Source organism: Oreochromis niloticus, unplaced genomic scaffold (genome assembly GCF_001858045.2).
Source record: "Oreochromis niloticus isolate F11D_XX unplaced genomic scaffold, O_niloticus_UMD_NMBU tig00000409_pilon, whole genome shotgun sequence".
NCBI classification, from domain to species: domain Eukaryota; kingdom Metazoa; phylum Chordata; class Actinopteri; order Cichliformes; family Cichlidae; genus Oreochromis; species Oreochromis niloticus.
The window spans coordinates 42862-68510 of record NW_020327157.1 but is presented as its reverse complement, the minus strand read 5'-3'; the positions used below and the strand labels follow the sequence as shown (position 1 = coordinate 68510).

At 39.2% G+C, this 25649-nt stretch overlaps 2 protein-coding genes and 1 long non-coding RNA gene across 4 annotated transcripts; all 3 read left to right on the top strand.

Moving 5' to 3' along the window:
* Window positions 1-6468: 6468 nt before the first annotated feature.
* Window positions 6469-8567, top strand: LOC102082618 (selection and upkeep of intraepithelial T-cells protein 7-like). Its single transcript, XM_019355712.2, has 2 exons — window positions 6469-6931; window positions 8148-8567. The coding sequence occupies exons 1-2, from the start codon at window positions 6862-6864 to the stop codon at window positions 8489-8491; spliced, it is 414 nt and encodes a 137-aa protein (XP_019211257.1). The 5' UTR covers window positions 6469-6861; the 3' UTR covers window positions 8492-8567.
* A 448-nt stretch (window positions 8568-9015) lies between these two features.
* LOC109200213 (butyrophilin-like protein 9) lies at window positions 9016-23572 on the top strand. Of its 2 annotated transcripts, none has more exons than XM_019355710.2 (3): window positions 9016-9274; window positions 10367-10696; window positions 23321-23572. In XM_019355710.2, the coding sequence occupies exons 1-3, from the start codon at window positions 9205-9207 to the stop codon at window positions 23503-23505; spliced, it is 585 nt and encodes a 194-aa protein (XP_019211255.1). In that variant the 5' UTR covers window positions 9016-9204; the 3' UTR covers window positions 23506-23572. The 2 variants fall into 2 exon arrangements, with proteins under 2 accessions (XP_019211255.1, XP_019211256.1); XM_019355711.2 differs by lacking the exon at window positions 23321-23572 and adding an exon at window positions 10930-11726.
* LOC106097333 (uncharacterized) lies at window positions 20560-22865 on the top strand. Its single transcript, XR_001223602.3, has 3 exons — window positions 20560-20615; window positions 20769-20864; window positions 22811-22865. It is a non-coding gene; the product is annotated as an uncharacterized LOC106097333 (long non-coding RNA).
* Window positions 23573-25649: the final 2077 nt, after the last annotated feature.

Sequence of the window (25649 nt, the reverse complement as noted above, 5' to 3'; positions counted from 1 at the left end):
CCTTAAATACTCTTTCTCATGATTGGATTCACCTGTGTATGTAGGTCAGGGGTCACTGAGCTTACCAAGTCAATTAGAGTTCCAATAATTATTCTAAAGGTTTTGGAATCAATAAAATGACAGCAGTGCCCAAATTTATGCACCTGCCTGATTTTGTTTAAACAATTATTGCACACTTTCTGTAAATCCAATAAACTTCATTTCACTTCTCAAATATCACCGTGTGTGTGTCTCCTATATGATATATTTAACAACCAACGATTTAGACAGGAAAATAATAACTATTAACAAGGCTGCCCAAACTTTTGCATCCCGCTGTATCTTACTGAAATGTTACTCTTTAGCCTAATGTGTCTTATTTTAAGTGTAAAGAGATATTTTTGACTAGAAATTAGACAAATATACTTGGTAAGATTTTGAGTTTTTACAGTGTTAAATATTCTGGTGCCTGTAAACTGTCTTAAAATGGTGCAATTTAATTGAATGTTAATTTGTTTATTTTTATCTTGTGGTTAAAATGTATGAAAATAACACTGCATGTCTATGCAGATGCTGTGTGATATGACACACCACCAGAAAATATGTCAAAAAGTTAAATACGTTACATGATCAAAAGCAGGACGTTAAATTATTTTAACTGTGATGCGTTCACTGACATGTCCTCATTCTTTGCTGTTTATAAACAGAAGAATGAAGCTTGGCTTGGTGCTCATATTCTCCTCCTGTGTGTGTGTGTGTGTTGTTTTGTTTTTGGCAGAGCCAAATGTCATCTAATCAGTGAAGTGGTCCGCCAGTCCAACCACTGGAATACAGCTGCTGTTCTCTAACTGGTCCACAAATTAACTGTAAAACACACTAGTTTATATTGTCTTTGTTCTCCTCATAAAGTTACCCTCACTGAGGGGCAGAACATTCAAATGGAGAGGTTTTTATTTTATATAAAGATGCATAAAAAGAATGGCACCATAAAGTTTATTTATGGTAACTTCACCACCACTTTCTAAGTGTGCTGTCGTCTCCACAGCAGTGATCTGGTTTCTCTGCAGGTTCAATAAACTTTGGTCTGACCTGATCTTCTCGTGTAGTTCTGTGGGTTTCACCAAGATGTCTGATGGAAACATTGAGTTGTTGTGGTGAACACAAACACACTTCAGTCCTCTTCAGAGCAAATAACAAACTAAATCTCAGCCACAGATCAAAAGCAGACATGGAACTTAGTTACTGTGCAGTTTGATATCTGATCATCTTTCAGGGGTCATAAAGAGAGCATCTTTGACATCTGTCCTTATCCAGTCTGAGGGAATCTGGAAACAAATGACCACTTCCAAAAACTGATGGTTAAATAACTTCAGACAAGTAAAGCTGAGAGTCATCTGCTTATCAAACATTAGACATTGAGACTGTGGACAGCTACAGGTAACCTTGGTGTTCATCTGAACAGCAAACTGGACTGGACTCATAATTCAGACGCCCTCTACAGGAAAGGGCAGAGCAGGCTGTACCTGCTGCGGAGACTCAGGTCGTTTGGAGTAGAGGGCCCACTCCTGAAGACCTTCTGGCTGATCCGCAGGGCCAGCTCTGTTCTAGGATGCCCTCTGGACCCAGTGGAGGTGGTGAGTGACAGGAGAATGGCGGCTAAGCTGTCATCCCTGTTGGACAACATCTCCCACCCCATGCATGAGACTGTGACAGCACTGAGCAGCTCCTTCAGTGGGAGACTGCGGCACCCACGGTGTGGGACGGAGAGATTTCACAGGTCTTTCCTCCCCACTGCTGTCAGACTCCACAACAAAGACTTCAACTGATCAAACACACACATCCACACATGTGCAATAATCTTTTCTGGCATCGTTGTATTTTTACTCAGTTGTATATAGCATTTGTATTCTATTTTTATCTTATTGTATATTTTATTCTATTTTATTCTACTGTATATAGTATTTTATGTTATTCTATTCTGTACAGTTGTGTACTGTATTTATTCTTATTTTATTTTATTCTAATTTTTGCTTCATAACTTTTGCACTGTCCACTTCCTGCTGTGACAAAACAAATTTCCCACGTGTGGGACTAATAAAGGTTATCTTATCTTATCTTATCTTATTATAGATTTTATGCTAACTCATTTTATGGACAGGGCTAAACTCTAAAATAGCTTAAAGCCCAGAAAGACCTTCATGTGCATTTACATGATGGATCATAATTCATTATAAAATATCATTTTTAACACTATTTTATGACTAAAATGCTTAACAACAACTTTCCATAAAGTAAGAGAAAAAACACAGAATGCAACTTTATAAAGAGACTCAGAATAGATCATAACAAAGTCAAACTCTTATTTTAATAGATCCATATCAAGATTTGGTGATCTGGACAAACTTTATTTATAAACTGCCTTTATGTACAATGTGTTGGAGTTTCTTCTAAGCATAATTATGAAATTGTCTTCAAAAGAAAACTCAGTAAATGCATCACAGGCACATCTGATTGTGTGAAAGCGCCCTCTGGTGGAGCTGGACTATAAACACTGTTCAAACCTCGATAGCAGACTCAACAGTGCTTCTGTTTCTAGAATATGTGGCCCACTGCGCATGCTCAGTGTTTCTCTTTACTGACCCACAGATTTTAATGCAGGATGGGCTACACTACAAACCTCCATGGAATTAAATTCGTGAGACTATAAAAAGTGTATTCATTGATATTGTTTATATGTGGAGGTGTCCTGTCAGCAGGCAGCACTGCAGGGGGGTTCCACCAGAAGTGAATGCTGCTACCAGAAATATAATAGCATGATCAGTAACAGGTGTGACGTTAGGCTTTTTAAGTTTCATTTTTTAGAAGCTTATTAATTAAACGAGAAAATGAATCTTAGTTGTACAACCTTTCTGGGATTAAACCTCTGCTCTGGTGCTGCCATCTACTGACATTAAAGAGCAACAACAGGGTCTCAAACTGAGTCTGCACCACTGAAAGTTTAAAATCTTCACTTTGTGAATGTGCAGCAGCCTTTTCGTATCTGATATGGAGGAAACTTCACAAACTGTCTTCTTTAAATTCTTTTTACAGATTAGTTTACATCTGCTAATTCCAGGTGGTGTCACATCCAGACACCAACCTGGTCCAATCTACTCATTTTCTGACATCATACAGGGCTCAGTTATTTCTTTCTTTCTTTAAAAAAACAAAAACAAAACCCAACTCTGTCACACGTTTTCATAAAATATATAATCACAAATATGTGTTTACATCTATGCTTATGGACCCTTTTGGCCACTTTAGGTACATCTCCGCAGCATCTAGTTAGACCACCTTCAAAATTTCCTCAGTTCTTCATGTCATATATTCAAAAATATGCTTGAAACATCTCTCAGAGATCTCGGTCCAGATGAAGGAAACACACACATCACACATTCCTTATGTGCTTTTTTTGTCTTCGTCTTTTTTTCTTTTTTTTAAAAAATAAGAAACGAACTGTTTCTGTGTCTCTGTTTGTTTGAGTCTATCTGCTCTGGTCATGTCATCACGGTCGGTCTCAGTCCTGTATTTGAGTGCAGCGCGTTAACAAAGCATTCCTGATAAAAGTGAAAGATGGCTCCGCCCACTGTCACGGTTTGGTGGGCAAGCCGTGTGAAGGACAGATAAGGACCCAAAACGCAGGCAGATGTGAGTGAGCTTTATTGCAGGAGGGTGACATAAGACCAAAAGCGAGAGTGGCAAGAAACAGAACTAAGAAAGACTCGAAACTGGGAAAACTAATAAAACAGAACTGAAACCTGAATCTGCAAGAAGACACGGTTGGAGAAACTCAGGGACGTAACTCAGCACGGAGGAACTCAGACGGACCAGGGACGAGCACAAATAGCCACAGAAGGAAAATTGGAAATAGCAGACAGGAGGGAGACACGGCTGAACGTAAATAACATGACGAGACAGGGAGGGTGCACGGAACACACTGACATCAGACACGGACCTTCAGAGTAAAACAAGACATAAAACAGACTGGATTTAAAGACACGGTACAGACGGAGAACCGAGGAAACACACGGGCAGACACTAAACAGAGGGAGCACAGTCCAAACCCTAAGAACTAAAATGTCTAAACCCCTGTACATGATGATGATAAATGAGAGTAATTTTTTAATAAAAAAAACAAAACAAAACTATTTTAGTACTGTAAAATAACTCTCTGCTACTTCCTTTACCAGCCACACACCTTAATTAAATTTATTTTTAAAGTAAGTTAAGTTTATTTATTTCACTTTAAAAAAAATTGTGTTGCTGTTGCTGAGGAACATCGGATAACCACACACCTTGTATTCTTTATTTTTTATAATTTTTGCTGGTCTCCACCTGGTCAGAATGGTCTTTTTTCCATTTCCTTAATTCACACATTCTCCTGAGAACTGGTAAAAATAAATCTTCTCATTGAACTCTTTTGTGGTTTCATTAAAAGCTCACATGTAAGATAAGATAAGCTTTATTAGTCCCACACAAGTTACAGCAGCAAAAATGAAGAAAAACAATGGACTGGGATAAGATAATAAGAATAACACCTGTTGTTTTAAATGTGCCATTTAAACAAATTTGACTTTGACTTTTTGCTACACTGAGATTAGAATCAAATCACTTAATCAGACAGTTCATGAACAGAAACAACAGATAAGAAACAAAACTGTACTGAGCAACATGTGCTGACACTCACTGCTGAGCCAGTTTGTCCAGAATACTGACAGAGACACACACACGCCTCTTTGCCACCCACACAGTTCTGCTGAAAACACAGCTTTGACTTTTGAAAGCCATATCAACTAAAACCTTCACTGCTGAGCGTCTGTGAGCCCTGACAGTAAAAATCATCATCATCATCATTAATATGTGCTGACAGCAGCTGCTGGACTGTGTATGGCTGTCGTTTCCAGTTCTTTTGTTTGGATCAAACTAAGATCACTGAAACAGCTTTCACTGTGATTCGTCAAACACATGAGCTAACAGCCAAGAAGAAGAAGGAGAATTTGGATGTTATGCTGCTGACACAGATTTGTCTTGTAAAACAGGTTAACAAGGAAATACAGGTGCATTTCCTCGTTGGTGGCTGTTTGATTCAGACGTCTCTTTACTTTTAGATTTTTATTTTTTTTTTAACTTTTTTGATTGTGAGGAAAAATTTTAAGGAAGTTCCTCTTGACCTCACAAATAACAACAACAGGGCACATGGACCTAACACAGTTTAAAAAACATCTTTCACTGGATACTTTTAATTTTTCCATCCTGATGATCAGAAGAGTGTTTGAGGGTTTCAGAGATCCTTCAGATCAACAGTAAGTGTTCATGAGCTTGTAATAATTTTACCAAGTTTCTGTAATTTCACAGACAGTGTGGAGTGGGAATTTCTCTTTATATCTACCTGTGTTAGTGGAAAAAGGTTCTCATTCTTATACTTCTTTCTTTTCCTTTGAATTTGAGGTATTTGTTTGTCACATGTCTGGACTTGCAGCTGATCAAACAGAGGACAAACAAAGGTGGGCGTGAAAGTGTTGACGCAGGTCACAGATGTCTGATATAAAACAGCTGACAGAAAATACAGGTTAGTTTAGTCTGCAGCTGTTTGATACAGATGTACCTTTACTTTGGGATTTTAAACTTTTACATTTTTTATGATTTGATTTTTTTATTTCTCAAATATTTACATCTGAGTAACTTTTTACTTCTTTGTAACAAAACTTCAGTCGCTTCCTTTTCACCTACTGAAAAACCGATGGGACATACTGACCTCACAGTTTTTCAGCTGTCAGTAGATCATTTTATTTTTTCCACTCTGATGATCAGAAGAGTGTTTGAGTGTTTCAGAGATCCTTCAGAACAACAGTAAGTGTTTAAAATGACGTCTTTCAGTTTTTTAGATAATTTGACAGGCTGACTCAACTCTGTGAGCGTTAGTGGATTAACCCGTTACTGTAACCACTAACTGGTTCAGCTGGTTAGATGAACGTCATGTCACATTAGTGTAAAACATTTGATTCACTGTTGGCTGGTTTATTCTGTAAAAACACATGAAATTAAATGAATTCAATGTATTTTATCATCTGAAGAACCAAAAGCTGTCAGACTTTATCTGACATGATATAAAGAAGAAAATCACCTCAATCACAAACAGGAAGTGTACTCAGTTACTGTCCTGTACTCTGATTACAGTCATGTATGTTTTCTGTGTTTGTGCTGCTTCTTCGTCCTCACTGTAAACAGATGTACTGAGAGACTCCTGCACTGATGTTTCATAGGAAAGTCCAAACAGCCTCACTGGTTCTCCATAAAGAACAAAGATTTGCTCTCTGTGGCTCCAACACAACTTAAAGACAATCAAAGGTGGACAAAGTTCTCTGTGGTTTGATGGAGGCTACAGCTAAATGCTGCCTCCTCCAGTACAATATATATTTTATACAGTGACGTCATGTTGAAGTCCTTTGGCTGATGATGATCTTTAGTATGTAGCTGATGGTTGATGATGAGATGTTTGTGTTGTTCTGTGGAGATCATTCAAGAACTGAACCTGTTAAACACTCAGACCTGCTTTAGATTTCACCGCTTTAGTTATGACGCACTTATTTATGGTCACCCTACAGCAGCGTAAACACACGTGACTCTAACGTTACTTCCTTCAGAGACGATGAATTGGACGTATTGAGTTTGAACGAGTGTCTAAAAAGTCAGATCTGCTCTCATAGTCAGAGACTTTCAGGATTATTTAAACCTTAAATTTAATCTCATGTAGTCAGGATTTAAACTCAGGTTCAGTTATTTAAATAAAACCATCCTGAGACATTTAGAACAATCGAAGCGTCGGAGTTCAAGAACACGGAAATGTCTGCTGTGACTGCGTCGCTCTGCTCGACTTTGCTGTTTGTCGGCCTCTTCGTGTTTGTCTCTGCAGGTGAGATTCACTCTGTGGGACAGAGAGGAAAAGCATCAGTCTGCTTTACATGTTAACAACATTTCCTGAAGATTTATTTTCATATTGATTCAGTTTTTCTGTGTTTGTGAAGGAGACACGAGGCTGGGTGGAGTCTGTGTGGACCTAACATGTCGGAGTGATCAGAGCGCACAGACACAAAGCTTTTAGTTCAGTGTATACAAACAGCTGTAGCTACATAAAGGCAGCATGCAGAGACTCACAGTGTCTTTTAATGAGAGGCTGCTTTCTCTCACACATTATGTTCACTTATTATCAGGATGTGTTTTGTTTGTGGAACCTGCAGGAACTCAATTCAGTAAGTAAACTGTGAAAAACACAAGAAACCAAATGTCTGTGAGTTCAGACCAAACAATAACATCTTCTCACATTAATAATGATGATTATGAAAAATACTCTATGAAAATAAAAAAAACCACTCTGATGCAGTGAACATTATTAAATACAAAGTTACAGTAAAAAAACAAACATCTTTCTTAAATGTGAATGAAAATAAACTACCCTACAATCTTTCCACGTTTGGTATCGTCCACTGAGCACTTCCTGTATATAGTTTGCTGGTTTATGAGGCCCCTCCTGTGCTCAACAGACCCTCAGCACCATTGAAAGATTTATTTTATTTTATCTATTAATTTTATATTATGCAGAAATTATTATGTTTGTAATAAGTTGTACTGGACTAACTGTTTCTGGTAAATCTCATCTGTAAGGCTGCAGTTTTAATTCATTTGAAGGCAGGACTCAGAAACCAGTCTTGTTATCATCTATCGTCCACCTGGGCCTTACACAGAGTTTCTCTCTGATTTCTCAGACTTTTTATCTGATTTAGTGCTCAGCTCAGATAAAATAATTATTGTGGGTGATTTTAACATCCATGTAGATGTTAAAAATGACAGCCTCAACATCGCATTTAATCTGTTATTAGACTCAACTGGCTTCTCTCAAAATGTAAAGAACCCACCCACCACTTTAATCACACTCTAGATCTTGTTTTAACATATGGAAGAAAAACTGAACATTTAACAGTGTTTCCTGAAAACCCTCTGCTGTCTGATCATTTCCTGATAACATTTAATTTTTTCAATGTGTTCAATTAGATCTTCTCACTCTCACTACAGAAGTGAATATTTGTGCTTTGACCTTTAACCTCTCTGCTCTGTGTTGTTTTCTCTTTCAGACCAGAAAAACATCACAGCTCAGTCTGGACAGAAGAACATCACTCTGACATGTCGAGCTCCAAACAACAACATCAGAGCTGTAGAGTGGAGCAGAACTGACCTGAAGCCACAACATGTCCTTTTGTACCGAGATGGACACTTTGAACCAGCCAACCAGCATCCATCTTTTAAGAACCGGGTGGATCTGCAGGACAGACAGATGAAGGATGGAGACGTGTCTTTGATTCTGAAGAATGTGACGATTAATGACACTGGAACATACGAGTGTCGTGTCTTCATGAGCGGACCAAACAATGAACACATTTGCAATATCTCCCTGACAGTTGATCCTCCAGGTGAGTGAGTAGAGTTGAGTGTGTGTGTGATCAGAGGTGAAGCTGCTTCCTGGTTGTTGATGTTTGTTTTCAAAAATGTTGATGACAATTTGTCACGTCTGTTTGGTAAAATTATGTTTTTTTAGCGCTAATATTTCATAGTAAAGTCCAAACAGCCTCACTGGTTCTCCATAAAGAACAAAGATTTGCTCTCTGTGGCTCCAACACAACTTAAAGACAATCAAAGGTGGACAAAGTTCTCTGTGGTTTGATGGAGGCTACAGCTAAATGCTGCCTCCTCCAGTACAATATACATTTTATACAGTGACGTCATGTTGAAGTCCTTTGGCTGATGATGGTCTTTAGTATGTAGCTGATGGTTGATGATGAGATGTTTGTGTTGTTCTGTGGAGATCATTCAAGAACTGAACCTGTTAAACACTCAGACCTGCTTTAGATTTCACCGCTTTAGTTATGACGCACTTATTTATGGTCACCCTACAGCAGCGTAAACACACGTGACTCTGACGTTACTTCCTTCAGAGACGATGAATTGGACGTAATGAGTTTGAACGAGTGTCTAAAAAGTCAGATCTGTTCTCACAGTCAGAGACTTTCAGGATCATTTAAACCTTAAATTTAATCTCATGTAGTCAGGATTTAAACTCAGGTTCAGTTATTTCAATAAAACCATCCTGAGACATTTAGAACAATCGAAGCGTCGGAGTTGAAGAACACGGAAATGTCTGCTGTGACTGCGTCGCTCTGCTCGACTTTGCTGTTTGTCGGCCTCTTCGTGTTTGTCTCTGCAGGTGAGATTCACTCTGTGGGACAGAGAGGAAAAGCATCAGTCTGCTTTACATGTTAACAACATTTCCTGAAGAATTATTTTCATATTGATTCAGTTTTTCCGTGTTTGTGATGGAGACACGAGCCTGGGTGGAGTCTGTGTGGACCTAACATGTCGGTGCGATCAGATCTCACAGAGACAAAGATACAAAGCTTTTTGTTCAGTGTATACAAACAGCTGTAGCTACAGAAAGGCAGCATGCAGAGACTCACAGTGTCTTATAATGAGAGGGCTGCTCGTCCACCTGGGCCTCACTCACAGTTTGTGTCTGATTTCTCAGACTCTTATCTGATTTAGACCTCAGCTCAGAAAAAATGATAATTGTGGCTGATTTTAACATCCACTTAGATACTAAAAATGTCAGTATTATTAACATTATTTCCTGAAAACCGTCTCTTGTCTGATCCAAATAACATTTAAATTAAAAATAATAACTTACACAACAGCGGGGAATACATTTAATCACAGTAGATGTCTTTTTGAAACTGTTGTAACTAAGTTTAATGATATAATTCCTCCACTGTTATCTTCTTCATGTGCCAACATGGTATCTTGTTAAGAGTGTTACATCCTCACTGCAACAACTCTGGATACTTTGGCTCGCAAACGTGCATTTTCAATCAGATAAATTCTAAACTGAAGTGGAAATTGTGTTGAATAACTTAGTCTTCATTTGATTTTTCATTCAATTCAGTTTTATTTCTATAGCAACAAATCACAACATCAGCTTTCAACACACCCTCAATAACCTGAATGAATTCTATATCACTCATTATCTACTAATTTACATCTAAACTATCAGTTTGTCTTAACTTCAATATTTATTTCCTCTGAGCCACAGTGTCTGTTAGGCCCCGCCCTGCAAGGCTGTTCAGGTGTTTTTTAATAGGAAGTTATGACTTGGTGCTATGTAAATAAAACTGAATTAAACTGAAGTATGTGTGAGCTCAATGATCTCCGTCTCTGTAGCTCCTCACTCTGATTGGCTGCTTTGGAAGTGAACAGTTGAACTTTGACCTTTAACCTTTCTGCTCTGTGTTGTTTCCTCTTTCAGACCAGAAAAACATCACAGCTGAGTGTGGACAGGACATCACTCTGCCATGTCGTGCACCAAACAACAACATCAGAGCTGTAGAGTGGAGCAGAGCTGACCTGAAGTTAGAGCATGTCCTCTTGTACCGGGATGATCAGTTTGTTAAAAGACAACAGCATCCATCTTTTAAGAACCGGGTGGATCTGCAGGACAGACAGATGAAGGATGGAGACGTGTCACTGATTCTGAAGAATGTGATGACTGCTGATAATGGAACATACAAGTGTCTTGTCGTGCAGAGAGACAATTTGAAGCTCATCAGCATCATCAGCCTGAGTGTTGATCCTCCAGGTGAGTGAGTAGAGTTGAGTGTGTGTGTGATCAGAGGTGAAGCTGCTTCCTGGTTGTTGATGTTTGTTTCTAAAGATGTTGTTGATGAGACTTTGTAGAAAGCAGCTGGTCTGAGTGATGTGATCAGAGTGCAGTAGATAATGTCTGACAGCAGTTTGAAGAGGAAATGGATTCTGTTCTTCACTCATCACCTACCTGACAGCTGACACCTCACACCTGTTTCTCACCTGCAGGTCAGACAGGAGGACACACAGAGGATGGAGGGAAGGAGGCAGGAGGAGAGAAGAGTGGATCTGTTGGACTGATTGTTGGTCTGTTAGTTCCTGTTGTGCTTCTTATTGTTGCTGTTTTGATCTACAGAAAATGCAAGAAGGTTACAAAGCATGTCGCCGAACTGTGAGTCTTGTTATGCTTTTCTAAATTCAGTGTCACTGAAATGAAGAAGGATGATTTTAAGACAAAGAAACTAATGAATCTGAACTTCAATCAGACATCAAACGCGTCCAGATTTTGTTTTGATTTGAAATGTCTAATTTCTGACCTGCTGTCCTGTTACATCAACTCATGATTTTACTACAGTATTAGAATCGGTGACTGTATTTATTTTAACTTTCAGGTTAGCCTCATATTTCAGTGTAAGAGGTTCAATTCACAAAAAAGATTTTTCCATTTCTGCCTCAACCATGTGTTGAACTTCCAGGAGGTCATATTATCAAAAAAAGACATATTAGAAAATCTATGAATAAGATTTTTTTTTTCTCAGTGAACTCATTTCAAACAAAAAAAGTATCACTGATGTCAGCAGAAATCACAAACAATAATTTGTTTGTTTCCACTCATTATTCATCAGTGCAGTGTCTCGTATGTTACAGTATCAGAATCAGTGAATGTGTTTTATCTTCAGGTTCAGCTGTTTGTAGATCAAACTTGTTCTGTGAGTTCAACACAAATTAATCCTCATGCAGGGATCAGCTGTTACAGAAAATCAACAGTCTGCCTGACAGTGTTCATTATCGATCAATCAGCAACATGTGACTGAATGTTATGATGGACAGTGTTATGAAACAAAACGGAGAAATTATTTCCACGTAGCTGCAGAGTCAGATGTTTCCTCTCTGACCTGTGAAGCTTTTAACTTTTCCATTCATGAAGGAAACTCTTGAGTCTGTTACTGCAGTTTTAGCATTTCAAGCCCAAGGTTGCATATTATTGATTCATTTATTTTCTTTATACTGTGACTTTGTTTGTTCATTGCTAATAAAGTCTTGAAAACATTAGTAGTTTTACTTTAATTTTTCTCTTTAATTCAGTCTTTACTCATTTATTTTCTGTGGCTGCAAAAAACCTTTCTGACCAGTTCATGCAAATTTTATCTGAGCTGAAATCAAATCACTGAGCAGATATGAAGAACAGGTGGAACTGAAAAAGAAAAAAACACTCAAATTAAACCTGATCGCAAACCTGCTCTCTGAGTGTCTCTGCATCTCTTCTCAAGTCAGTAAAGAGTTCTTTTACTGATGGCAGGAAGTTGAACTTCCACTGACATAAATTGGCCTCTCCTGCTTTAACATGCCATGCTCACACATCAACGTGGGCGTGCATCTCCCTCAGGTGCACCAGCAGAACCAACATGCAGTACAAATGTTTGTACATTAGAATTTCCACAATAAATGACCTAATGACAAAAAAATATGCATAGTGCAAAGCAAAATACATTCACTAAAAGTATGGCAGTAAAACTCCTCCACATCTTTACATTTTAGCATTCATTCTGCTTCTAGCAATAACACAGTTTTGTGTACTGGCCTGTCAAACACTGGTTTGACAGTCTTATCCTTATCCAAGGTGTAATCACTGAGGAAAAGCTGAACCTTTCTAATTCTTCCATCTGCACTTGCATATACCTCTGTTACTCTTGCTAGTTTCTACTTGTTCCTTGTAGAATTGTTCTCTTGAAGAATAACAATGTCATTCACCTTTGCACCTTTTGCCAGATTTATCTCTGTTGAAGATTGAGAAGGTATTCCTGTCCAGAATTCAGTTGCTAAAAATTGAACTTGGCCCCTTCTCCTTCTTAGGTACAGGTCCATGCTCACAAATTCACCAGGAGGAAGTAGAATAAGATTGGACGTCATCATGAGAATATGATTTGGTGTAGGATGCTCTAAACTGGGATCATTTAGGATCTCTACTGTTAATGGAGCTCTACTGATCTCTACTGCTATTCACTATAGCCATAAATTCATAAAAAATGTTCTGAGTGAGGAACTGAAGTCTCTTAAAAGTGTGATCTAGAATAGCAGTTAAAACACTTACAATAGTCCTAATTTGCCAAACACCTCCCACGTGGCTTGAAGAGTGGTTGTTCAGAACAAACTCAAATCCATATTGCTTCAACCTTTCTTTGTCAAAATCCTTTAGTGCATTAAAAAAATCTCCCTTAGCACCAACAAAATTAGTACCTTGGTCAGACCTGACTTGTCTTACATGTCCACGAATAGAAATAAAACAACGTAATGCATTCATAACAGCATCGGTTGTAAGGTCATCCAACATTTCAGCATGAACAAATACATGTAAAAAGAAGACCGTGCCTTTTAAGTTCCTTTCTACCCTCTTTTAAAAGGCAATGCAAGGCAAGTTTATTTATATAGCACAATTCAACAGCAAGGTGATTCAAAGTGCTTTACAGAGACTTTAAAAAAAACCAAACAAATAAAAAGCATGATTTAAAATGAAAAAAAAAAAAAGGAACAGTAGATAAAATCAGTTTTGATATTTAAGCTTAAAAGTAAAACAGTAGGATTTGGTGCTTTATTCAAATGCAGCTGAGAACAGGTGAGTCTTCAACCTGGATTTAAATAAACTGAGTGTTTCAGCTGATCTGAGGCTTTCTGGGAGTTTGTTCCAGATATATGGAGCATAAAAGCTGAAGCAGCTTCTCCAAGTCTGGTTCTGACTCTGGGAACTGATAAAAAAACAGGATCCAGATGAGCTGAGGGATCTGGAAGGTTCATACTGTGTCAGGAGGTCCAAAACAGTCAGGGCCACAATAGGAGAATGGGGGTGTTGTTTCCATTCTATCCTCTGGTAGATCTGACATCCGTTGGTCTTGAGTATGTCTCCTGCATTGCTGCATCCTGTGATCCATAGTCCAGCTCGTTGACAGTTTTTCCTCTTCCTTGATGCTGCTCCATTTCGTGGTAGGGTTTAGCGAACAACTGCATCCAATTTTACAGTTGGTCTAATGTCCATCACTTGGTCACCAATTCTCTCAATTCCCATTGTTCTTCTCCAAGATCTTATCCATATTGCGTTCAAAGCACAGTCTGAATACTCACAGCTCTGCCAATCATCTATCATGCCGGCCAGCCTTATGGGATTTTGAACAGCTGTAGTAAGTAAACACGACACATGACTTGATTTGGGGATAATGGCAGGATGTTTGATATGTGGTTGCAGAGTTGCTCTTGTTAAATGTCCTCCCACACTAAGTACTCTCTGCTCATTAACACATGGACTTACAGCTTGTGTGTCTTATCCTTCAGTTGAATCTTCTCCCCTCGAGTTGTCCTTGATTTCTGAGCTGAATGTGTTTTCTTGTGCAAGTTTTATTATGAACAGTTCTGCTTCTTGTCTGTCCTCAACACTTGTGTTTGCACCCTTTGTTTGTGTGACTCCTTTAAAATCTTTCACAAATTTCCGTAGATAATCATTAGCTTTAACAGCTCTTCTCCAGTCTGAGAATTTTGTGAGACGGTCTAGTGTTGTTCTCTTTTCCTCTACTTTGGTGTTGAACACATGTATTGTTTTTAGCTCTGGATCGTTGGGCTTGACTTCAGTAACCTTGTCATTTTCAGTGGGTAGCTCACATTCAAACCAGTTAGAGTTGAGTTGCTGTTGGACACTGAGTCCTCTTGATGCGTGGTCTGCAGGATTAATTTCAGATGGTACATGATGCCACTGTCGTGGGTCTGTGAGTGACCATATCCTTTGAATCCTATTTGCCATAAACACGTGAAATCTTTTTGCATCATTATTCACGTATCCCAACACTACCTTGGAATCTGTCCAAAAGTGTTCTTCAACATCACTTATCTCCAGTTCATTTCTTAATATTACACTTGTTCTTGCTGCAACTACAAAGTTAACTACCGTTAACTCAAGTCCAGGGACAGTAGTGACCTTGGTTGGAGCTACACGTGTCTTTCCCGTCACACGGGCACAATGAACATCCTCTTTGGATGTGACTGCTCTTAAATAACTAAATTGTCTGTAGCCTGTCACACTAGTGTGAGAAAAATGGTGTAATTCACACTGTGCAATGTCTGTGTATGTGTGGTGGATTTTTATATGCTATGTATAACTATGTAACTATATACTCTATATATCTATGTGCACTGAACATATATATTTTAACTTTCATGTAGAGTCTTGAGCACATGACATTTTGCTTCAGGTTTATTAGGGTGGTACAGTAACAGGGTAGTTAATGCTGTTGAAAGTTCTCCTGAATAACTCACTCTCCAGCTCCGATAACTAACCTCCTCCAATACACACTCAGCGTCTTTCATGCAGCACAACCAAAACAGTAACATTGTAACAGAGATCCTGAACACATCACGATAAAATATCATACGATATAAACACACACACACACACACACACTTTGAACTACACTGAAGTGTTTTAAGAACCTATGTAGTTATAAGATTATATATTGTGAAGATTTAATAATTAGGATTAATGTGTGACCTTTGACCATGTTGTGACCTATTGTCAGAAGGCAAAGCAAAGGGTTAACCTAAGGGTGTCCCTCAGCCAGAGCCCTGCATGTACCCTGGCCTGTACCTGACCCCTGCAGCTGTGTTTGGGCGCGTGGGAAAGTTACCCAGCAGCAGGGGGCGGGGATACTGGTCCCTGTATATTAGAGGACCAGAGGACACCCCAGCTCTTTTTTCCCCTCTGCTGTTTCTCTCTGTCCGTCTCTGTGTTGCTCTGCTGTCTGTGCTTAAGGCTGTACACCCCGGGGTTTTGCTTTGCTTGCTTTCTACTATGTAACTCTCTTGCTAAATGTCTTTATGTATTTTTCCTGCTGTTCATATGATTCAGTGTATTAAACTCTGCCACAAGAATTCTACTCTTTTCCAGAGCATCTTTTTGAGTGTCTTGATTTTAATTGGATCTAAAAGGGTTGGATCTCCACATAGGTGGTGGGAGAAGGTTATCAGGATGGCTTCAAAATTTGCGACCACGTATGCAGGTAAGACACGTCTTTGAACTTTCACCTTTGACAAGTTTTAAAGATCTAGGAGCCAGGATTCCCACTGTGTGAGTTGATTTGAGTGGTTTGTCCTATCATACTTTCTCTTGACATAACTGTTGCAGGATTTGTTTTCCTTGGTTCATATTAATCCATAATAATCATAAATATCATTAAGCTTGGCTACTTCTGTTTGTACAATGTTCATCTCAAGTGGATGAAGGGGATAAATGATCTATACAATATATAAAACATACCTCCCTGGCTGACCCATGCTTTGAGGTGTGATACTGATACTTTTAGGAACTCTTTGACTTAAATTGGCCTTTCCTGCTTTAACTTGCAGTGCTCATGGGCGAGCATCTCCCTCAGGTGCACCAGTGGAACCAAGATACAGTACAATAGTTTGTACATGAGAATTTCCACATTAGTGACATATAAAATATGTGTAGTGCAAAACAAAATACATTAACTAAAAGTATGGCAGTAAAGGATGAGTACATATTTCTCAAGTACTTTTACAAACCATAAATCTGAGTTCAGCTGAGCTTGAACACAAATCTCCTGATGATGATGTCATCATTAGGGGTAAGGTCTTACTGGAGCACAACAATAATGTGCATGTATATAAATCACTACACATGGTAGTAACACACACTTTTAGACAAAATACAGTATTTGTGTGACGACAGAACAGCAGTTTTGGTCTATTTAACTTTAACTCTAACTCTATCTAACTTTTTCAACAACAATATTTTGGTCTCTGATCTCTACACTACATAGTCCAGAGATCTTATTTTACTATTGTCCTGAACAGACACAACAAACCTCCATTCACACGTACAAATGAATGTAATCTGTATTAAGATTTAAAGAAAATAAGGCAATTTCATTAAGAACAGCAAGCGTGCTGAGCGTGTTATTTATTCGCTTGTTATAACAAACTGTAAAAGAATCAATGATCTGCTTGTATTCATGTAGTATTTAAAGTAAAACATCGCCCTCTAGTGGCCATAAACAAACCGTGTGGAAGATTAATGTAACGTTGTAGTTATTAAGTGTAATTTGATTATTTTAAAAAACTTGTTTCTTCTGGATGTTTTTAGCTTTTAATGATAAACTCATCATCTCTTGTCTCACGGTCCTGGGTCGGTGCCCAGTGCTGAGTTTCTTGTGTCTCACAGTTTTTGTATTATTATCTTCTCTTTTTTGCCCCAGTTTATTCTGTAGTCTAGTGTCTTAGTTTGGCTTTCTTGTATTCTGTTTAGTTTTCTGAGTATTTAGTAGCTGCCCTCTGTCTCATATGACACAGACCTTATCCTACTTTGCTTCCTTGTCTCGTCAGTTCTGATTTCCCCCAGCTGTGCTCTCTTTCTGTGTCTCGTTCTCCTCGTTATTTCCCAGTGTATTTAAGCCCTGTGTTTCTCTGTGTCAGTGTCGCAATCTCCCTCATGCTGTGTGTTCCCTTGTGTGCCTCACTGTGAAGTTTAGTTTGTATTTTCCCAGTGTAGTTTAGTTTTGTATCGTTTTCTTGAGTCTACAATAAAGCAGTGCTTTTGAGTTTATTCCCCGTGTCCCCGTGAGTTTGCGTTTGGGTCCTCTCGTGCCTGCACACAGCCGAAACATGACACCTTGGTGTTGTGTGTTTGTGTGTCAGATCTGAGTCAGTGTTTTATTCAAATTATTAAAAAAAACACTTCACATTTTTCACTTGTGAACAGTATATTTAAAGAATTGTATTAACTTCTTTATCTATCTTTAGACAATAAAGTCAGTCTCCCACTCACTGTGTTTGAACCAATAGAAAAGCTGGTGCTCAGAGGAAGAGGGCGGGCTTTACTTGGTGTCAGTGAGAGAAATGAAAAAAGCTGAAATGAGTGAGAAGGACGATGAAGGAAACATCTGTGCTGTGTCTGCTCTGTAAGTAGAATCTCTGTGTTTGTTTGAATTCTTGTACTTTGACTGTCTGCTCTCCTGATAACTGATGATGGAGGAGAAGACATGAAAAACAAATCAGGCTGAATTCAAGTTCAAAACACCACGAGGACCAACTGCAGGTCTGAACTGACTCTTTATCTTTGCTCAGGAGTCGAGGAAACACAGCAGGCAGTGAAAAGCTCAAATCATTCACTCATTATATCAACACAGCTGCACAGTGGACACATGACTTTACTGTGTAATATAAAAGTAGTTGATAATTTATATACTCACATTAAAATAAGTGCACATAAAGAGCTGCTTTTAAGAAACAAACTGGGGGGAACAGTAAAAATGGCATTGATACTTGTGAATAACTAAGTTTAAAAAACGATTTAAAAAGATAAAGATAAAGATATGTAATTTATCAGTTACAGATGTGCAGTGGTTAGTGTCTGTCTAGGTTTCCTCTCACAGTCCAAAGACATGTTAGACTAACTGATGAATCTAAAGTGGCTGCAGGTGTGAATGTCTGTAATGGACTGATGACCTGTACTCATCTTATAACAGCTGTGATAGAGTCTAAAGTGGACAAGCAGCAGAATGGATACATGGTTCTGAGATCTGTTTTTTTTTTTAAGTTTTACACATTTTTCCAGTATTTTATCTTTCAGTGAGTTTGTGTGTTTGTCAGCTGTTTGTGTGGAGTTGTTCTTTATGTTCACCTCAAATCAACCTGAGTGTCATTTCTCTTTAGTTCTGATCTCACTGCTGAGCTGCACAACAAACCAAGGTCAGTAACCTTCTTCTGTCATCTCATCTGTAATCCTGTTCTATTTATCATTTAATTTATCAGTGTAAATTTTAAACACTAAAGTTGACAAGATTCACCAACATCTAACCACTAACACCTGCTACACTTTGCCTTCATCAGTTGCCTCACGCCCTGTTACACTTTCAATTCTGAAACTTTTCACTGTTTCTAACATTTCTGACCTTATTCAAAAATTCAAGTAATCCACTCGTCAGTTTGACCTTCTTCTTCTTGTCTTGGTTAAAGCTTACTTACCCTCTGTTCATTATAATAATTGCTATTATTCAGTTCTCTCTAACTATTCATTGGTTTTAACCATCATGAGATGTTTCTTGTGTGACACTTTGATAATGAGACACATATTGGCCTGGTAAATGGCCTGTATTTGTATGGCGCTTTACTAGTCCCCAAAGGACCCCAAAGCACTTTACACATTCAGTCATTCTCCCATTCATACACACATTCACACACTGGTGATGGTAAGCTACGTTGTAGCCACAGCCACCCTGGGGCGCACTGACAGAGGCGAGGCTGCTGGACACTGGCGCCACCGGGCCCTCTGACCGCCACCAGTAGGCAACGGGTGAAGTGTCTTGCCCAAGGACACAACGACAGAGACTGTCCAAGCTGGGGCTCAAACAGGCAACTTATTGGAAGTGAACCAGCTGATATTAATTTGCACTAAGTGGCAGGATTGCTTTCTCATTATTATTGTTGTTATAGATTTTAGCTGGTTTCATGACTGCCCATGCCTCATCATTTCTCATTATCACATACAATTTATGGATATCTATGGTTAAATTTGTTTGCATGTGTGGATTGGATGGGTTGTCACCTACATCTGCTGTGAGTAGCAACTTTAGAAGTATATTTACTGAGGAAATTGTTGTACTTATTTTTTAGTTATGTTACCTGCTGGTGATCCTCTGTAGTGATTTCATGTATTGCAAACCTAAACTATTTGTGTTTATTCTGATTGCTTTTAACTTGGGTTGATGTTTCGAGAATGGATCTCAGATATAAAACTGAGGAGACAACTGATGAAGCAAAACATGCTAACAATTGTGTCAGATTTGAGTAAAATAAACAGATCATCAGTTTTTCATTTTAACCCTCACAGCTCGTCTGACTGTGAGTCCCAGCAGCTCTCAGTTCTTTAAAGGAGACTTTGTGTCTCTGAGCTGTGAGGAGGACGACAGCTCTGCTGGATGGACTCTGAGGACCAATAATAAGATCACTCAGTGTGGAGATGGGTGGGGAAGATGGTCTGGTTCTTCCTGTAGCATCACTGTTTATCCATGGGACAGTGGAGTTTACTGGTGTGAGTCCAATCAGAGTACCACCAGTAACATGGTTAACCTGACAGTCACTGGTAAGCTGAGTGTGTGGAGTTAGTGTTGATGAAGCTGTGTGTAAATGGATGAAATGCTGTAGTTTGTCTCTGTGTTGAGGTGGATCAGTGATCCTGCAGAGTCCTGTCCTCCCTGTGATGGAGGGAGATGACGTCACTCTGCTCTGTAAAACAAAGACCACTCCCTCCAACCTCCCAGCTGCTTTCTATAAAGATGGCTCCCTCATCAGGAAGCAGCCTACAGGTCACATGACCATCCAGCATGTTTCCAGGTCTGATGAAGGCCTCTACAAGTGTGACATCAGCGGTCATGGAGAGTCTCCATCCAGCTGGATCACTGTCACAGGTGACACACTCACCTGTCTGTGTTTCTGCAGCTTTCAACATTCACAATGTGACGACAACTTAATGACTGTTTGCTTTATTTTAGGGGAACACACCACCACACCTCCACCTACATCCACACCTCCTTTTGTTCTCTCTGTGTTGTCATGTGTTGGATCAGTCTGTGTTGTGGTTCTACTGGTGTTACTGGTTCTGCTGGTGAGACGATGTGTTCACAGGAAACCTGAAGGTGAGACTCAGACTTCCTGATCTTTCATGTCTGAGTTTGTTTATTAGAATAAATTTTACATTCACTATGATCACAGTAAAAATGTTCCTACAATTAATCTCTGTTTTAGATATTTAATTCACATTATTGTTTAATTTGGTTCATTTTAATCAGATCAAGATGTTGGAGAAGATGAAGTCATCACTGACATCATGTGCAGTGTCATCAACATATCAACCTTTCAGCAACAGCCAATCAGACAAAGTGAAGGTAGTTCAGTGTTTTCATAATATTTTTCATTATGTGAGGATATTTGTAAATATATCCTCACATAATGTATCTTTGAAAAGATTTAAAATATCATAATATTCGTTTCTCCCTCTCTTCTCCTGCTTGAGGAGGGTGGGGATAATGAGGAAAATTGTAATGAACCAATGATTTTAAATTCAAACACTAAAATGGCACCATGGAAACAGGGAGCTCAAAAGGTTTTAAAATTAAATGGAAAGCCCAACAACGCCACCCTGGGAATTTCATCAAGAGAATATCTAGTTTGAAACTTAAGACAGAGTCGTGGTTCAGTGTAAAAATAAACAATTTATTGACAGCTATTTAATTTATTTTATTATTTTATTTGGGTTTATTTATCAGATCAAGATGCTGGAGAAGTTCAGATTATCACTGTCATCAACATATCAATATAGCAGACACTCAGCAAAGGTGTGAGTCACTGAAAACGAGGGAAACAGGTGTTAGCTGGAAGTTACAGATGCCAATCCAAGGTGTACAGGGAGGGCAGGGAGGCAGGCAGGTGAGCATGAGTGGGAAACTGAGCTGACCAGCGATTGAAGCCAGGCAGGTTATTGCAGTGACTCAGCAACAACCAGAGTTTCTCCAGCGAGCAGAAGCACAAAGGTCAAATACACGAAAAACTATAACAAGAAGCAATAACTGTGGCAGCCTAGACTGACGAAGGTTTGCAGACGATCTGACGAAGTTTGATTGTGAGCGCTGGTCTTAAGAAGCCGGCAGTTCAGATTATACTCAGGTGCAGCCTGTCAGAGCCGGTGGGGACGGGGGTTACTATTGATATTATTGACCGACTAGTGGTGGAATGCCGGCACTGTGAAAAAACCCAACACTCACATGGACCATGACCAGACTGACTTTAGTATGAATGTAGAATCATATTTAGATCATCATCATTGATGATATGATGGGTTATGAGGACATTATGGAGCATGTGATCGGAAGTGTAAAAATGTGGATTAGTGTTACAGTCAAAAAACACAGTCGTGATTTGATTGAATTAAAACCTGAAATCACATATTTCACTTCATACTTTTATTATGAATTTATTTGTCTTATCTAAAATGTGCAAACTTACTCAGATATAATCATGTCTCTTTCACACAGTGTTGTTCACTGTGAGCTGGACTGTGTGTTTGTGGTCTGTGGTTGAAGCTAACAGCTCTGCAGTCGTCCAGCATCCTGTTTCTGATAGAAAGAAAACACTTCAGCTGCAGGTGTTTCAACACAGGACTGATCATTTTTTTTTTAAAAGAGGGAGAAACATGGAGACATCATCTGGAAAAGCATTTCTCTAAACTCTCCCCACAGACCATCATCTCATTTAAAGTGAATCTTAATGATATTCAGAACTCTGTTCCAGTATCATTCACCGTTTTCCTCTATATTTATCCTTTGACTTTTCTGATCCTTATGTGACTTCAACATTTTAAAACAAGTGTATCTCAGTATCTATACTTCATTTATGACTTCTAGAAAGTTAATAATTTGTTAGTTTCTGTGCCATGATGACATGTTGACCACATGATTCTAGTTTAACTGTAGTCTGAAGCTGGTGACACCTCTCACCACAGCCTGGACTGGTTTGGCCAATCATGTGTTTATGCTGTGGGAAGGTGTTTACTTTGTGCTCTGTGGTAAACAGAGTCGGTCTGCACTGAAAGCAGGTGGCAGCTTTGTGGTCGTCCACTTTTCTTTTCCACAGAAACACCCCCACTTCTCTATTCTCAAAGCTGTTTCACAGTTGAGGTGTTAAGAACACTGAAACACTGCTACAGTTACAATAAAGATTATCACTTAATCTCTTCATAGTGCATCATGACAGATAATAATTTAATTGTGAATTGTACTGTATTAAACAAGGTCAGTTGATGTACCTGCAGTAACTTAATGTGTTTTATTCTCAGAGTGTGATTCAGCTGTGATCTACTCAGCAGTGAGAACTGAAGACGTCAGTTATGAACAAGGAGGCCCAGGTACAGCTGCTCTTTATCTTTGACTGTAGACAGAAACAAGCAAGCTGCTCGCCCTGTTTCCAGCCATGAAGCTAACCTAAGCTAACAAAGCTCCATCACAGCTCTTTACTAGATAAAAACTTACTTCACACTGGTAAACCTTTAACTGGGGGCATGTGTGAACCAGAGACGTGGAGATGAAACATTAAACAGACACAACATTTTGCCCTCATACCTGTTTCAACATTAGTTATCAAGACTAATTTAATATGGTTAATATTGGTTATCGTAGATAACAAGGTCAAAATACTTTTCCAGTAACACACGTGAATAAATGCCTTCCTGTGTAAATGTAATCCGTCAAAAAGACAACTGCCCCCTACTGTCCAAATGTTTATTAAACAAAAGATGCTGTTATATTGTAATCGTGATGCGTTCACTGACATGCACATGTGTGTGCAGAGTTTCTACCAGAGCCAAATGTCATCGACTCCTCACTGAAGTCGTCCACCAGTCCAACCACTGGAATCCAGCTGCTGCTCTCTAACTGGTCCACACAGCAGCTCAGACCTGACACATTCACTGTAAACACACTGGTTTATATTCTGTTTGTTCTCCTCATGAAGGAAACCTCACACAACCACTGAGGGCAGAAAGTTCAAATGGAGAATTATTATTATTTTCTTTTAGAAAAAAACTGGAAAATATAAAACCTAAACAACTTTCTCCAAAGACATTTTTTTTCTGTTTAAAAAAAAAAAATCTTTACCAAGACTTTCAGAGTAAAAGCAGACTAAAAATCAGCAGGAAGAGAAGCAGCTGCACACAGGTATCTTAGTTACTGTGCATGTCTGCTGTTCTCTCTGGAGTTATAAGGAACATCTACATAAAGATGATGATGATGATGATGATGATGATGATGATGGTGGTGGTGGTGGTGGTGGTGGTGACATCTGTCTCAAAACAAGTCTGAGCGAATCTGGAGACACAGACGATCATTTTCAGAAAGTTAATAAGTAAAGAAAGTTTTTAAAATACTTCAGAAAAGTAGACCTGAGAGTCACCTGCTTATCAAACATTACAGACTTTATCATATTTAACTTTATGGACAGGACTAAACGCCTGCACACCACCCTCAGCTACATGGACAAGAAGCAAGGTAACTATGTGAGACTTGACTACAGTTCAGCGTTTAAAAAAATAGAGCCCAGCAGACTGTTCACAAAGCTGAGGGATCTGGGACTCAACAGCCGTCTGTACGCATGGGTGTTGGACTTCCTCACTGGCAGAACTCAGGTGGTGAGGGTGGGTAGATGCATCATCATCAACACAGGAGCGCCACAGGGGTGTGTCCTCTCACCACTGCTCTACTCCCTCTACACTTCAGACTGTGGCCACCCACGGCTCCAACGCCATTGTTAAGTTTGCTGACGACACAGTGGCGTTAGGCGCCATCTCCAACAACGATGAGGCGGCCTACATGGAGGAAGAGAAGAATCTTGCATCATGTTGCCAGGACAACCACCTCCAGCTGAACGACCAAGGAGCTGGTGGTGGACTTCAGAAGGTGTCAGCACAGAGACTACAAGCCCATTATCATCAATGGAGCTCCAGTGGAGAGGCTGCAGTCCTTCAAGTATCTCGGTGTTCATATCTCCTCACAACTGACATGGTCTGCTTACATTCAGATACAGTCCAGAAAGCCTTGGTAGCGCCTGTATTACAACCGACAACTGAGGAAGTTCAGGGTCTCTCCAGTGATCCTCAGGACTTTCTATACAGGCACCTTGGAGAGCATCCTCACACAGAACATCACGTCCTGATTTAGGAACAGCTGTGTCAAGGATAAAAAAGCTCGATGCTGCAGGACTGCTTTCCCCTCCCTACAGGACATTTACACCGGAATATGCTGGACTGGAGCAACTCAGATATTGAAGGACCCGTCCCATCCCAGCAATAAACTGTTCCAGCTTGTGCAACAATCAGGCAGAAGGTTACGCACATTGACTTTAACACCCACACAATGTACACAAGCTGTAAATTTCAGGATTGTTTTATTTTATTTTTATTTATATAACTCAGCCACTTGCTGCACATAAAGTCCTTTTTGTATTTACTCATTCTCTGTATATAAAGTTCTGACTCTTTTGTGCACAGTCGAGGAGCGTATCGGGTCACATTTCACTGCGTGTTATATCTGTATAACCATGCACGTGACAAAGAAAGAGTCTTGAATCTTGAATAAAATTAAGCTCAGCAACAGCTTCACTGAGATTCTTCTGCATCTACAGAATGGTTCATAAATCATCAAATAAAACACTGGACATGCTCAGTGTTTCTGAAATTGAGATCTCCAATGAGTTTTTACAAACCACTGTGGAAACTCATGAGACTTTATTAAGTGTATCGATGAATATTGTTTGTATTTGGAGGTTTTCTGTCAGCAGTAAGTGCTGACAAGGAAGGTTTACACCAGAAATAATATGTGATGTCACCTGAAAGGAGATTATAGTTTAGGTTGATATTTTTATTTGAGTTATTACATTCTTATCCAACTGCCCCGTTGCCTTCGTATCAGCTTGAGGCAGTCTGGCTGTTCTCCTCTGACCTCTGACATCAACGGGAGTTTTTCATTCAGAGAACACCTGCTCTATTTCCTCTTTGTCAGACTCTTCTCTGTAAACCCAGGAGAGAAATCCCAGCAGATCAGCAGCTTCTGAAACACTCAGACAGCTGGTCTGGCACCATCAACCGTTCAAGGTCACTCGTATCACCTTTCTTCACCATTACA